Source organism: Chrysemys picta, chromosome 1, assembly GCF_011386835.1.
Source record: "Chrysemys picta bellii isolate R12L10 chromosome 1, ASM1138683v2, whole genome shotgun sequence".
Lineage (NCBI taxonomy): Eukaryota > Metazoa > Chordata > Testudines > Emydidae > Chrysemys > Chrysemys picta.
In genome coordinates this window covers 275416088-275432643 of record NC_088791.1, presented here as the reverse complement: position 1 = coordinate 275432643, position 16556 = coordinate 275416088, and the positions used below count along the sequence as shown (strand labels likewise).

General features: G+C 40.3%; 1 protein-coding gene across 4 annotated transcripts in view; it reads left to right on the top strand.

Annotated features, from left to right (window-relative positions):
- Positions 1-2953: 2953 nt before the first annotated feature.
- The window catches only part of UCHL3 (ubiquitin C-terminal hydrolase L3), a 60469-nt gene continuing 46866 nt past the window's right edge, over positions 2954-16556 (top strand). For 2 of the 4 annotated variants that reach the window (XM_065581104.1, XM_005287084.5), the window contains exons 1-3: positions 2954-3138; positions 3428-3439; positions 14939-15067. In XM_065581104.1, the coding sequence (XP_065437176.1) occupies positions 3097-3138; positions 3428-3439; positions 14939-15067 (183 nt within the window). In that variant the 5' untranslated portion in view covers positions 2954-3096. Of the gene's footprint in view, positions 3139-3427; positions 3440-4769; positions 4875-14938; positions 15068-16556 lie in introns of those variants that run through there. The other 2 variants (XM_065581107.1, XM_065581105.1) reach the window with 2 other exon arrangements.

The following is a 16556-nucleotide window of genomic DNA, read 5'->3' as shown; positions in this document are numbered from 1 at the left end:
CCTCTGGAGGAGGCGATCGCGCGGAGCTAAGACTCCGGGGCGCTTGTCTGGCAGCTGCTCATGTGTGTCTAGCTCAGCCTGTCTCGCGGGGCGCCTGGCCTGGGTCTCCTCGCGGGCTTCCACCCTGTGTCCTTCCCCCTTGATCTGTGAAGTCTTCCGTTTCTGGCGGCGTCCCGGGGTGAAGGCATTTCTTCCCACACACGTTTAAACCTGTTGTATGAGACTCCAGATTTCAGGCAGTACAGTCACTAAACCAAAAGCGCTCCGAGAGGGACTTACTACTTACAAGATATATGCTACATGTAGGGGCTGTCGCCGAGCTCCGTCCTGCAGCAGAACAATTTCTTCATCTTGCTGTGGTGTGGCAGCATGGTGTTCTGGTCCTGCACTACACGTGCAACGCGACGCTGTGTCACAGTCAAATCACAGCGCCGTTTAATGCACCGGGAGGCATGTTGGTGTCACGAAGCTGCATCAGTGTCAAACCGATTTTGGGACCCTTAAAATGTGTCACACCTGGCCTACAGGATATGCGGAAGACCTACCCTATTCAGTACAGTATTCCCCAAACCGAGATAGGTCAGAACCCTGGTTATCTCCTCGAAACTATATGTCTAATATATGGAATAATCTGACATTAGATATTCCTCGTGATGCAGGTTTTATAGGTGTTCCATTCGCAATTTGCTTTTAATATTACCATATTACCATGATCTCAAAATAATGAATTTGAGATGATTTGTTCATATTGAAAATGAACTGATTGGTAAAACTAAAAGGCTGGCAGTGCTGGTTAATCTGCATCCCACAGTTTTGCATCATATTTAACTAAAGCCCGGTTTAGTCAAACTAGATATAATATTTTGCAACCCCAGTCCTAGGTTTGCAATTATTGTGCAACATTATGTTCTTGTTTATTGTTATTAATAAGAAGCACTATACATATATGGGTCAGATTCCTGTTTGGTCTTGCCATCTCCCTTCCCCATTATATAATTATTTGTGTTTATGTTATAGGAAGGTGGAGATTACACACCTCCATAATCTCATGGTTATCAAAACACCTGCATTGTGCAATTCAGGAAGGTTCTCTAATTCATTTTAAACCCATTTGGTCATTGGCTCAGATTGCTGATGAATTGTCACTCTCCCCATTTTTAGTTCAGAACTCTTTATTCTAACTGTGGCTAGGAGTCCTGTGTCCTCTGAAGTTTGTTATTCACTCTTGCTGAGTGAGAAGGATGAAATCACTTGTTCTTAAATCAGAAAGAACCCCAAGTAGATGCTCTGCTCTCTTTGGTAGAGACAGACTGGGATGTGAGTTTTTGTTGATGCTTCCTGTTGCCAAGTGAACAGGGGAAGTGAGTGAAGATGTGTCCTTGTCTTGATTCTTTCTATTTATTTTCCTCTCACAAGACTAACAAGCCTGGGAAGAAGCTCTCTGCCTAGCTTCCTGCCCTAGCCATCCACTTCATTTGATCCCACTATCTTTCATACCAGATATCACCTTTGAATTCAAAGTCAATGAGATTAATTCAGTGAATAAAATTAAGCATGTGTGTAAATCTTGGAAAGATTGAGGTGTAAAATGACCAAAAAACAAAAACAAAAAGGGAAAGGTGTACAACATGTAAGCAGAGAGATGACAGATTCATGTTATGCTTTGTTCTATGTGTTTATTTTTAATACGTAAATATGTTTTATTTCTGGTACAAACACTTAGTTTTAGGTTTTTGGGGTGAACACTCTGGTTGAAGATCAGGGAGAGAAAGGGAGTGTTCAAATAAGAAAGGGATCTGTGTGTGTATATATGTGTGGTTCTGTGAGGGCATCAGTCATTGGGTTTGTGTGGGGGTGTCAGTCACTGGGATCTATGTCAGGGATCGGCAACCTTTCAGAAGTGGTGTGCCGAGTCTTAATTTATTCACTCTAATTTAAGGTTTCGCCTGCCAGTAATACATTTCAATGTTTTTAGAAGGTCTCTTTCTATAAGTCTATAATATATAACTAAACCATTGTTGTATGTAAATAAGGTTTTTAAAATGTTTAAGAAGCTTCATTTAAAATTAAATTAAAATGCAGAGCCCCTCGGACCAGTGGCCAGGACCCAGGCAGTGTGAGTGCCACTGAAAATCAGCTCGCATGGTGCCTTTGGCACGCGTGCCATAGGTTGCCTACCCCTGGTCTATGTGTATGGATATGTGTGGTTCTGTGTAGGTCAGTCTCTGGAGTGCTTGTATGGAGGATGTCAGTCACTGGGGTGGTTCTTTGTGGGTGTCAGTCAAGGTCTGTGTGTGTAGGAACGTGTGTGGTTGTGGTGAGGGTGTCAAGCACTGGTGTCTCTGTGTATCTGAATGTAAGTCGGTTTTTGGGTGTGTCAGTCTCTGGGGTCTGTGTGTAGCTGAATATATGTAGTTCTGGAGGTGTCAGGCTATCAGTCTCTGGGGTGACTGAGGGGGGTGTCAGTCTCTGGGTCTGTGTACGTATGGGGTGGGGGGAAGAGGCTGTGAGGCGTTGCCTGTCTGTCTCCCCGCTGCGGGCAGCGCTGGGGGTGGGGGTGCTTTGCGGGGTCACCGCGCCACCTGCCCGCGAGTAACGTCGCTCGCTGGCTTGGGCTTCGGCTTCGCTCCCCCTGCTGGGCCTGGCCGAGCCGCCGAGGGGAGCCCGCTGCCGCGGCGGGATAGAACAGAGCCCTCCAGCGGCCACGGTCCGCTCCAGCCGGCGTCGCGCACCGCCAGCGGGGCCGTATTGGCGAACCGGGAAGTGGGCGGGCAGATTCCGGCCGCGGCCCCGCCCCTGCCTTGGCGGGAGAGTCCATGTTCCGAGAGATGGGGGGGGGGGGGACTTGGAGGATTGGTCGGGCGCCAAGCCCTCTCCCCCGGCCTGGCCGGCGCCGTGTCCGCCCCTCTCGCCAGGCTGCGGCCCTGGGCCGGCGCCGCCCACTCCGGAGCCGGTGGAGGAGGGTGATGTTCCCTTCCCCGCTCGCTGTGGTGCGGTCCCGGGGCGGGGCGGGGCGGAGCGGAGTGGCAGCGGCGTGAGGCGCTGTCAGTGCCGGGTCCTGCAGCTCCGCGGAAGGAAGCGCCCAGAGCCCGCAGCATGGAGTCGCACCGCTGGCTGCCCCTGGAGGCCAATCCCGACGTGAGTGCTCGAGGCGGGGCGAAGGGAGCGACTGGGGAGTATGGGGAGAAGGGGACGGGGCTGGGGGATTATTGGTGGAGTGACTGGGGGGGGGGACTCGGAGACAATAGGGGGAAGGGGCTACGGGGTCAGGTGACAGGCGGGGGGTGATGAGGGAGGGAGGAGACAGTGAAGGGGTGGGGGGCTGGAGCTATGGGGAGGGGATGATTATAGGGCACAGAGGGGACTTTGGTGGCTGTAACTGGGCTGGTGTGACAACTTACTCTCTTTTTTTCTGTTTTCTTTTCAGGTCATTAACCAGGTGAGCAGCTTTGTTTCATATAATAACCAGCTCCTTCCCTCCTCCACCACTCCCTTTACCATCACACCCAACTCCTCTCGCTTCCCTGTAATTAAAGGACCCTACCCCCTTCACAGCCCCAACAAAGCCTGTTTTACCCCCACGTCCTTTTGGTGGGGCCTCCCATAGCCCATTTGAGCCTGGTGGAGTTTCTGAAGAAGTGCAAACATTTTATTTCGCTGTGTGACAGTCCTAAGAGTAAAAAAGAACAGGAGTACTTGTGGCACCTTAGAGACTAACACATTTATTTGAGCATAAGCTTTTGTGGGCTACAGCCCACTTCTTTGGATGCATCGAAAGAATGTAGCCCATGAAAGCTTATGCTCAAATAAATTTGTTAGTCTCTAAGGTGCCACAAGTACTCCTGTTATTTTTGCGGATACAGACTAACACGGCTGCTACTCTGAAACCAGTCCGAAGAGTGCAAATAAGATAGGATTTTTTTAAAATGGGGGAAGAAGTGAATTAATTATCAGGGTGTTTCCCACTGTTTATACATCAATGTACATATTTGGGTCCTAATTCTGGGCTTGGTTGGATGTGCACTTCTGCATTAATGTAGAATCCAAGAGGTAGCGCATGCAGATCCAATTGCAGAACTGGAGACATAGTCAAGTTTTGCTCTGAAAAATGTATGTGAAAATGGCATTGTTTAAAAAATATATGTGTATCTTGCTTCTTATTCTGTCATATTTGCTCATTTTAGTGTTGGAAATAAGTTGTTGGTTAGGTTTTTTTACTCTGATTTCTCTTGCAGAACCAACACAGCTTAAGTGAGCTCTGTTCTACCTCATGCATCAGTAGAATGACTAGCTAAGTTCTGTTTGTAGGGCCACCTACGTAGCCCTTAGTTGCAGCTGTGAATTCCTTAATAAAAGCAATAGGCTTGCCAAAGGCAGCATTTGGCTTGTATACATCTTTTGCTACTAATGATTGTGTTTGATATAGAAAACATAGCTTGACTTTTGCAGAGCAGAATCACATTTTTAAAATTAGTGGGATGCTGAAGTCCTATTACTCTGTGAAATAATCCATTGTGTGCCCTGAGTTGATCATGTACCTTGCTCCTTATGTGTGTAGAATGTTTATTTTAGGAAATTCCATGATAATGAAGTTAATTTATTGGAAGATGCAGGACAAGGAAGGTGGCTATTAGATCATTTTTTCTGGTTATTTCCACTTTCCCTATTAATCAGTGTAATTCAGCAGTTTCTATGCCAATGCTTTAATTTCAGTGCAATGACTTGACAAAAATAGTTTTAAACTAAAATGTCTGAGACTGCACCAGATGTTCTCTGCTTTTCCCCAGGCTTCTGGAATCTTACAACTTATGTTACAAAACCTGAAATAAACTACGAACTGGATAGCTGGACTGAATAGTCCTTTTGACAGCCAAGTTAAGTATCTGGTTACTTTCCAGTTAGAAAGAAAAAGGTGAAAATGAGACAATAGAAGCTTAAAGTTTATTAATTTTTAACAACTCATAACTATAATAATCACAAGCAAAAATGAAAGAGAAACTTAACATGGTATAGCTTGGGACTAGCTAGCAGTGATAGGATGAAACTGAGGGAAAATTAGTGAAATTTTTCAAAATGTAAGAATTATGCCATCTTGTTTTAAACACTTAATTTGGCTTTTGCACATTTAAAAAAAAAACTAGCAATGTCTGAAAATGAATTTCTTCCATGTGAAGACTAACTAATGGAGACATCTGTTTTCCTTTGTAATCAACGGAAGAGCACTCAAATTGAACTTTCTTTTAGGAGTTTCAAAATTTAAAATATTGGTGGTATACATAGCTTTGTTTTAAACTACTTTGTTTTTGATTACTTCATAGGCAGGGGAGATCTGTGAGGTATAAAGGATACATACTTCCCACTCGAAGTGCTCCTCTCCCTTTCTCTTAGCCAAGAAGGGAGGTTTACTTATCATTCATCTGCTCTTTATTCTAATTGAAACAAATTCATTAAGTAGGGAGGAATAACAAAAACAAGGTACAACTTGAATGTACCAATCCTATCTTGCATTATTAATCTTATTAGCTTGTTTTCAGGATTCCTGCTAGATAGATTTGCTTCATTTTTGATGAGTTTTGAGTTAGAATTAGGTGAGAAGGGGGAAAGAAAACTTTCTTTTCATTAAGTGTGGTGATGGTGAAAGGGACTGTGTGCAGGAAGGTGAAAATGGTTAATAGGAATGTAGATTCTTGAGGGTTCATATCTACCATAACCTATAATTCTTGTAACTTATAAATAAAAACATCTTACTTAAAATAAATTCTGCATTTACCAATACGCTAAGTACATATGGAATGTTTCCTAAAAAGTGCTCAGAGCGACATGTTTTTCCCACTGAAACGAAAGCGAAGGAAGATCTAGTCACTGGGTGAGTGGTAGTTTCTATGAAGTAAACTCAATCTATTTTCATAGAAATATTAATTTAGGATACACTTAATATTGTGGATACTGGTCTCTGTGTGTGTGTGTGTGTGTGTGTGTGTGTGTGTGTGTGTATGTATATATATATATATATATATATATATATATATAAAAATTTGAATGTGTCTAATATTTGATAGAAAAGCGGGGTTTGAAAGCAATTATACTTAATATCAGGAGACTTCCAAATAACGAAATGAAATAACTGTGGAATACTTTTTATACAGAAGTGCTGGAATTCATACCATACTGGAAAAAATCACGAGATAATATAGTACATTGTCTAACCCTACATTGGCAGAGAAATGGACTAGATGACTTAACTATTCAGAAGGTTAGAAATGAAAAAATACATAAGTTGCATTTGCAAAGACTGTAGAATTTTTTTTTAATCTGATTTTCAGCCTAATGACTGAAAGAACTGAACAGATCATTTAATTTGTTAGGCACGCTGGATTTTCTAGATAGAATTGTGTTGTTCACACAGCAATCTGGTGCTAATTAATTGTTCATTTCTTAGAACACAAATATTTTCCTTGCTTTCTCTATTTCAGTTTTCCATATTTCAATGAACTAATTCAAATAAAGAAAACATTGTGTGCATCTTTAGAAGATGCAGCTTTAGATAAATTAGATTTACTGCTTAAACAGTTTCTGCAGCTCTGTGTCTGGAATTCTCACCTGTTCAGTGGTTGAAGTTTATTTACAATTTGTATAGCAAACCTGCATTCTTAGAACAATTCAGCTCCACCTCTGAAACTGATCATGAATGGCATGATTAGTAGATACCCCCCCATAGTAGCATCTTCTTTTTTATGAATATAACTCTGTACAAGAATAGGGTGTTACCCATGTAATTGGACAGCAGTTAATCATATGCTGCTTACCTAAAATTCCTTTTCAGTTTCAAATAAAGTTGAATTTTACTTTTTTAAAGGCTGGGGGAATTCAGAACCCAACCTGGTTAATTATTGCTGCGGAGCGACTCATGTTATTCCATAGGATGTAAGGATGAGGATGCTTGTAGGCAGCCATAAACTTCGTAAAGTGCCCTGTGATCCTTCAGAATGATAGATATTTTATGTCTATAAATATAATAAATCAATGCCAAAAATGTACACCATATTTATATAATTATTGAAATCTATAGGCATAAATTTAAAGGACACTACTCAGTTACTAGAATATTTTTGGAACACACTGTTGTGTGGTTTTGTTTAACTTTAATGCTGTTGCTTACATAAGTGGTTAAGCAATTTAATAATGTCCATTAAATCTGAAGAATAACATTCACTTAATTTTACCATAATGTAAAAATAAAGAATCTGCACACTTTAAGCAAAGCCATGTTTTTGCTTTAACAAGTTTTGAGGAGATGTTGGTAATCATTTTAACCAATCGAAATTCATTTCAATAAGTAACTAAAAAGAGAGAAATCTATTAAATCAAGGTAATTTCAATCACTTTTAAAATAAATCCATCCTTGCTTTATACTCCACTTAATATCGCTTTCTCAGTGCCTTGTAAATCAGAGGTATTTTGTCGTGTGAATTAAACTATTGAGACTGTTACAGATGAACATGTCACATTTACAGGCTATCGGATCCAACATAATGACTGTCAATTTCTCCTCTCGTATGGACAGGTTGCTGCACTGTGCAGTTTGTGAAAACGTTGTATTATAGCGGTGTTAGGAGCTACCAGTTTCTGAAATGCTTGTTTAAATTGACATCTTGTTCCTTGCACTATCTATAATGTGTAGGTATTGGATTATCTATTTAAAAGATTGGAGATCAGATGGTAGGAGGTACCTTCTTTGGCTTTGAAGATATATTCAATAACGCCAATCACCTGATGGCATATCACCACCAACTAGCGCTATACTTCAGAGATGCAATTCAGTACAATTAGAGCTCTGTGCTTACATTGCTGGACCTCTCTAAAGCCTTTACGACAATGGACCACAAGTTACTGCTAACCCACTTATATGTCATATCAGGAATAGATGGCCCAGCACTACAGTGGCTCCACTTGTACTTCTCTAGCAGAACTTGGAGACTGGTGATGAGGTAATCCTCCCCTCTGAAAGCCCTCACCTGCAAGATCCAATATGGATCTATACTATCCTTGCTTCTCTTAATATCTGTGTGAGACCTGTGGCAAAGATTACACATCCTGGGCTCAGCTGCCAAAGCTATGCTGATGACACTACTCAAAGTTGATGACACTGTACTCAGTAGTTATCAATAAATGGTTGACTGTCAAACTTGGAGGATGTATAAAGTGGGATCCTGCAGGGATCTGTCCTGGGTCCTGTACTAGTCAATATTTTCATTAATGATTTTGATAATGGAGGAGAATATACTTCTAAAACATGCAGATAATACCAAGTTAGGTGTTGAAAGCACTTTGAATTCTCATCCTGTCGTCCACGATGTTCTTGGAAAATTGGAGAATTGATCTGAAATCAATAAGATGAAATTCAGCATAGACAAGTGTAAAGTACTGCGTTTATGAAGGAAAAATCAAATGCAAAAACCATCTAACCAGCAGTACTACAGAAAAGAGGGTTTAATGGATCATAAATTGAATTTGAGCCAACAAGGTGGTGTTGCAAAAAAGGCAAATATCATTCTGGGGTATATTAAAAGGAGTGGCTTAGGCAAGGTGTGGGAGGTAATTATTCCTCTCTTCTTGGTATTAATGAGTGACTTTAGCTAGGTACTGTGTCCAGTTTTGGACACATGCTTTAAGAAAGATTGCACTAATTGGAGTGTCCAGAGGAGAGCAACAAAAAGATTTAGAAAACATGATCTATGAGGAAAGGTTAAAAAAACTGGGCATGTTTAATCTTAAGAAAAGAGGACTGGAGGGTTGTGAGAAACTTGACAATTTCTTGCAGTATCCTGAGTGAACTTTATTGAATTAGGTTACAGCTTATTGAATTAATTCTAACAACTTTGGAGTTCTTTGTATTAAAATGCACTTGTGTATGTGTTGTTGTGGAACTGTGTGTATTTCCATGGAAAGGGTAAATAGTAGAACAACTGGGGGTGATTAGGTAAATTCACTCCAGTTGTAACATCTTAAGAGAAGCCACCTGTTGGAAAGTTATGCATATACTAGTTCAAACTAGTTGGTCCAGGGACCAACAGACAAAGAAAGGGTTTTTGGATAAATAACCTGGTTTTAAACTGGCTGAAGGCCTTGTTCCTGATCCAGCAATTGGACAGGACCCCTGGTCCACAAAGGGTCACAATCCTTCGGGCAGGATTTGAAAGGATTGGGCATGCCAGAATTTGTTAAGGTTAGAGTTAATTCTGGGATGCTTATTAGCATGTGTGTTGGTTTTTATTGTTTTTAAGATGTTTTCTCTGCTATGCTTTTTACCTAAAGAATAAAGTATGCTTGCATAGGAAGTGCTGCATAGTAACTTATATCTGTTGCCAGTCACCCCCTCTCTCAATGTGGAAAGGAAATATTCAACAACTTTTTGCCCCAAGTTATGACTCCCACACTCTGGTTTGTGATAAAGCAAAAACAAATTTATTAGCTGCAAAAAAATAGATTTTAAGTGATTATAAGGGATAGCAAACAGATCAAAGCAGATTACCTAGCAAATAAACAAGAATGCAATCTAGGCTTAATATACTAAAGAGATTGGATATGAGTAGCAAATTCTCACCCTAATTGTTGGTTCATGCAGGCTGCAGGCTCTTAAGGGGAAAGCTGCAATTGCTTGCATCTTAAAAACCCCAGGTGTTCCTTTCATAGGCTAAAATTCCCTGTTAGCTTGGGTCCAGCACTTCCCCCCCCCCCCCCCCTCCCCGCCCCCTGTTCAGTCCTTGTTCCTCAGGTGTTTCCAAGAGTCTCTTTAGGGCAGAGAGTTAGTGAAGAATCATGATGATGTCATTCCTCTGCCTTAAATAGCTTTTGCATATGGTGGGAACCCTTTGTCTCCAAGCTTGGTTCCCACACCTTTCAGTGGAAAAACACTGGTATTCTAGGATGGAGTCCAGTACCAGGTGATCTGGTCACATGCCCCTGTAGCATCATAGAAGCCATGACTCAGAGGCTTTTTGTAGCGTCCTCAGGAAGGCTCCACGGTGGGAGATTAGCTTCTTCTAAGACCTATTGTTCTCCCTAATAGTCCATTGACTTGAATGGGCCCTTTCCAGCCAGCCAGCCATCCACACTGACAGTCTTTTGCCTAGTGGGCATTCCCCAGGTGTAAACACATTTGTTATAGATATATAGACAATATTTCTAACTTCAGATACCAAAATGATGCATGCATACAAGTAGGATAATCATTCAGTAAATCGTAACCTTTTTCATGATCTCAGATTCCTTATCTTGCACAAAATACATCATAATTATTCCATACTCCTATCACAATAATATTACTATAAAAATATGGAGTGTAATGTCACGTGTCACAGTGATCTCTTAAGGTCCCTTTCAGACATCAGTTCATAGAAATTTAGGGATCTTATTCTAAACTATTGCTATCACCACCACTACTAAAATGTCAGAAAACTTACAGCTCTTGGATGAAGAACGGCTGGCTCAAGCTGAACTCAGGCAAGACTGTAGTGATGCTGTCTGGAAAGGGGAAAAAAGTTATCCTCACCTTCCTTTGAAGATGTGCAGCCCCTATTCATCAAAGTGGTGTGAATGCTAAGGGTTCCTGTTTGACTACTTTCTAAATTTGGATGACTAGGAAGTATTGGTAGGTAGAAACGTACTGCTAACCCCATTTTACAGATGGAGAACTGAGATAACGAGACTGAGGGCCAGATTTTTTTAAGATACTTAGGTGACTAAAGATGCACATACACATTTCAAGTGATTTGCCCAAGGTCAGCTGGGAAGTCTGTTGTAGAGCAGGGATTTAAACCTGGGTCTCCTGAGTTTGGGGCAGCACCTTTACTGTTGGACCATTCTTTGTCTACCCATGAATTATCCTTCCTCTAGATCTGTGTGTAGGCACGAAGGAGGCAGAACAAATTCCAATGGCTGGAAGTTGAAGCTAGACAAATTCAGACTAGAAATAAGGCACAAATTGTTTTAACTAGATGTTCATAATGGTTCCTTCCACTCCTGTCACTTTAAGTTTGTGAAGGGGACTATTTCACAATCCCTCACAGTTTGTGGCAGAATTTAGAATGAATCTTTTAGGAAATTGATCCATCTGAAGTAATTGAAATGTTAACTCATTTTGCTAAGTATGAATTTATTTACCTTTGAAGCTGCTGCAGTAATGTAGCAGTAGTCTCTTTTGCATGCTTAACATTCTGGCTTTTGTTCTGCCTTTTTTTTTTGCTTTCACTTACCTTTTGTTTCTATTTCCTTGTTTCCACTTAGTTGTTGTTCGACAGTCTCTCTTACAGATATGACTAGACTAACAGTCTGACTCTCATGCAAAACTAGCACTCATCTTAGTGAATGGCATACAGTATAAAGAAAAGCCAGTGTCTCCCTCGTACAAACAAGTGAAACTGCTTACTGTACCAGATTACACTGTAGCATGGCAGAGAAGATGGTATTTTTTACTGCTCTAAATTTCTTGGATGAAAGGAGCTGTAGGTGCTGCATGTTTTTGTAAAAAGCAACAAAGTGTTCTGTGGCACCTTTAAGACTAACAGACTTCTGTTAGTCTTAAAGGTGCCACAGGACCCTCTGTTGCTTTTTACAGATTCAGACTAACACAGCTACCCCTCTGATACTTGACACCATGTTTTTATAGTACATAGTAAATAACACACAGCCCATTGACAGCTTATTTGGAAAGGTAGGCTGAACAGAACCAGGTCCATTATACATGATGGTCTAGATTATTGAGACAGCCCTTCTGTGCTTGACAGAAGGATGGTGGTGAGGAATATGTGACTTTATGCTCTAATCTTCAATCCTGGAGTCGTCATGCCAGTTCCAAGACTCAATATAGAGCAGCCTCAGGGCAGCTGCAAATTATGCCCATTTGTAACAGCCTCAAAGTGTTGTTACAACTGCCAGGGATTAGCTGGACATAGAACCTCGCTAGCCCCAACTCCTGTGCTGGGAAAGGGGAGAGAGAAGGAGCCATTCTGCTGGCTCTGTGCTTGCTAGTGATTTCCCCCCACACTGAGAGTCTGCAGGTTAGGTCACTTTTCCATTTGCTTGGTGCAGTGCCATAAAACAGGCAGAATGAGGGCCAGGATCTGGTCCAGTGTAGCTGTACATCAGCATATTGAGTATTAATTGTGAATCTTGCTGGACGTATATTCCAGAAGTAGCTCTCCAATTGCGAAGAGGCAGGGAGTTGGTATCTCTTTAAAGAGTGATGCTGCTTTTACTCAGTGATGAAACTGACACAACTGGAAGTATGAGTATTGTGAAAACCTTTCCATTTGTTGATGCAAGTGAAAAGCTTGCAGTTTTCTCATTGATCCTCCATTGCCATTTTAAATGTACTTTCAGTTCTAATTAGGCTATTCTTTGTGTACATTTTCATGAGGTCCTGAAGCATAGTTTTCAAGCACTATTTAAATGTTTTGGTACCTCTGAATTCTTTAAAACAGCTTTTAAAAAAATTGGACTATTGGAGTAGTTTCTTACCTGATCATTTCCTCTCTGCTAGCAGTGTCTCCCATAATTCTGCTCCCCCTGGATGTCTTCCTAGCCAAGGGATAGTATTTAATTTTGGTAGTTATGCTTGTAGGCCATAGTCTATTGTACATAATTTATGGGTTGGCATTGAAGTTGTTGTTACTAATTATATTGTATGAGTTTGTACACAACTTTGGAATGAATCATGTGGCAGCAGGCTGGAGAAGAGTGTGTGGGTAGCACAGGGTGTGCTACAGCTTTGAACTGTCTCCAGAAACTACAGGCAGGAGGGGAATCGCCCATGTGTATCAGAATTGTGGGAGATTCAGCTAGCAGAAAGGAAATTATAATGTAAGACATTTACCATTCTTATGTATCCAGCACATTTAAGGTAGTTTAATTATATTTTTAAATTCTGTTTTTGCCTATTGAAGTCCAATTTCATCCAAATAAAGATTGACACAGATTATTAATCTAGTAAATAAAAATACATCATGCATCACTTTCTAACAGAATTAAAATGTAAGAATTAAGAATCTTAAATGTGTATAAGCGATAGAATTGCTTTAAACATGTATAAATACACACTAATCTCCTGGTTTAAAAAAAAATACCAAATTCAGAGTAAAGGCTAGAAGTAATTGCAAATCAAGTAGTCTAAGATAATGTTTTAAAGGTTACCAACCAATGAGAATCACCCTTTCTCTAGGAGCATAACTAAAACATCCAAATGCAAAGTAAGACTAAAATTGATGATTTAAACCAAGGTTTCCTTATTGTTGATTTAAATCATGATTAAAATCAATTATTTAAATCATTTTTACTTTAATCAATCCACTATGTCTAGATTCTTGTATACTTCCTTTTTAACTCTGAATCTGATCTCCACTTAACTTATAATGAGAGTTTTGGCTAATAGTTCTGCTCTGTGAGATGGCAAGTGAGGAGAATATTGGGAATAAAATGTTTAAAATGGCTACATGTCTAAACTTCCCAAATCAGTGGGTGTAAATGACAGCTGTTAAAAGAAAATGTAATAAACTAAAAATGGTTGGAAGTATTTCATTGCTTTTCCTTCCTTCCTCCCATACAGCCTTACAAATACGTTTAGTCTTGTGCATTCTGTTTCTCCAAGGGATAGCAATCTTCTTTTATATCTTCAAACATTGGTAATGGGTACCCTGGGCTTCCTTTGATGAAAGACACCCACCATGCCTCTCATCCAATGCAAGACTAATTTTAATCAGTATTTAAATGAGTTGTCTACTTTATTTCAAATAATCAAGGAATGACTACAGTAATAAAAATACTCATACTTTTTTGCGGGGGGGTACTTTTCATTGTAAACATCCCAGCCAACATCCTTGAGCAAAAAAAGTAGGTCAGATTTGAATAAATCTACATAAGTGTACATACCTTTTAATTAATCTAAATAAATTTGCATAAATATGTATGTACCCAGTGGGGGCACCATGCTAGGGAGGAGAGGGCAAAGAGATGTTTTTAATTTTGTCTCCCCCTTTCCGTTAATGAAGGGGAATGATGTAGGATTCTCAACTGGAAAGACAAGAACCCCTGTTAGAGGCAGGTTCAGCTTCCTTTTTTTTTTTTTTTTTTAAATGGCTAGGCGAGCGGTGGTTCATGATCCAAAAGCATTTTTTCTGTTGTAATGTGTGGTCGTGGTATGGGAAAGGTTGAGTACCACTGATCTAGAATCTAGTGAATAGTTCTGAAGAAACAAACTGAGAACTATATAAACTGCATTGTTATGGCCTGGCTTTCATTAATCTCTGTCTAGGTAAAATGGGTACTTTATGCTGGGTGTCATAGGGTTATTTTTATTATATATCATCCTTCTTGCAAAAGAACACCTTTAAAGTGTACTCTGTAAAATGCTCAAACATTAATCTCTTTAGTGAAGAAGGTCCTCTTAGGGGTCAGATAGCTCAAATCAAGTGACTGTAAATGAGTTACGTGCCTATTAACACTCAATATGGTATACTTTGCAAAATGCATGGGCGGGGACGGAGTTTCTTAAATCCATGCACTCAACTTTCATCTATTACAGATCCATGTGTTCCTCTGGGATCTTCCTTGTCTCAGTGACTAAAATACAACTTGAAAAATTGTTGACTTGAACATCCACTTTTCCCCGCTCCATATGGCTGTTTAAATATAGTGAAAACTGTTTATGCTATAACAATGGCTCTTCAGTATATCTTGATTAGCAAAGCATTATACTTTTTCACTTAGTCAGTCATTACAATTTAACCTCACTTCATCCTCCTGTTTACCTCTCGACTATCTTGATCTGCCCAAAGTCTATTAAAGTGTATTTAACTTCACAGGTGATCAAACGTGCTTCTAGCAGATGAATTATTTATTAACAAATCTGTTTAATACTGTGCATTTTTCTTTTCATTACTAGTTTCTCAAACAGTTAGGTATACATCCTGATTGGCAATTTGTAGATGTGTATGGTATGGATCCAGAACTACTTAGCATGGTGCCAAGACCTGTTTGTGCGGTGCTACTTCTCTTCCCAGTAACAGAAAAGGTAAATATTTACTAATGATACTTAGTCATTCAAAATCAGTAGATCAGTCAAAATGCCCCATCATACATAATATGAAATCTGTAATTCTCTACGTCAGTGAAATAGGTAATGAGACTAAAAAAAAACCAACAAGCTTTCTTCAAAGTTCCTCTGGTTTGTGATACATTCTGTTCTTGTCAAAATAAGATTATTAAACAAAACTACAATTGCAGAAGTATTAACAATAAATGTATAAACAAAGGAAATCTGATGTTACTCTCAGTCAGCGATAGATGTGAATGATATTTTAAAGGATTTTGAGATCTTCTCTTAATGGAACTGCAATATTTATTTTTGTTCTTTTAATATTTATACCACATTAAGGCATGAACAAAGTGGTAAAACGGGATATGGAAAATGTGGACAATATCAAACAGCCAGTTATAAAACATATATTGATTTTGTAGTATCATAATGCAGTCCGAGCTTTAATTACTGTCTAGAGAAGCCTGTAGCTCCAACATAGCTTTCATTTCTTGGACAGACTGGGGATGTTTGTTACTGAGGCAGAATTGGGGATCATCTTTGTTTTTGATTTGTATTTTTTTGTCAAGAGGGGTTAAAGCAGGGGTGGGCCAACTTTTTGGCCCGAGGGCCACATCGGGGAATAGAAATTGTATGGAGGGTCATGAATGCTCACGAAATTGGGGTGCAGGAGGGGGTGTGGGCTCTGGGGTGGGGCTGTTGGTTTTTCCACTGGGTTTATTTGGGTTGGGGAAAAGAACAATAAGCTCCCTAAACTGAACTTTTGTCCAATGTCTTAACTCTCTTATCCTGGGGAATGGGGTAATCCATTACTAAAATGCTGTTATGGTGTCATATCAATGGACTACTTGTGGCTAGTTTGAGTACTGTACCCATAAGTGTGCAAAGGACATGAGTCCTAGAAAGATCTCTTTTATGGCTTGTGTTTGTCACTTTTTTCACTCTACTATAATTTAATCTTAATTTGTTCAGGTTTTCAGGAAAAATACTGCTTAGATATGTGTATGACATTCTGGGGTCCAGTCCAGACCAGTGAGGTGTTGCCTCATCACCTGCCCTGCAACCTTGGGTGCCTTAGAATGCTTTGCTGCTGTAACTACCAACCTGGGCCCCTCACAAACAGCATGCAGGTCATACCTTGAGTGTCTGTGTGTGATGGGGCACTCACCTTTTCCGAATGCTTCCTGTTGGCTGGTTGTGGAGCTGCAATTATCTTGGTATCCTGTAGGTTGGTTCAGTGGCTCAGCCCTCTGACTAAGTCTCACAATCAACAACCCAGGGACCCTATGAGCAGCAGTTGCACACTGCTTCCTTTAACTCTGACTGCTGTTTTCCCTGGGCTTCTTCCCACTGGGTCTCTTCCCTCTTAGGATTACTGTTCTCAGGTCCACTCTCTCCTTTCAAAAAGCAAAATGCAGCTTCTGGTTATCTTGCAAGCTTCTGTGGCCAGAGCAAAGCACCCTTT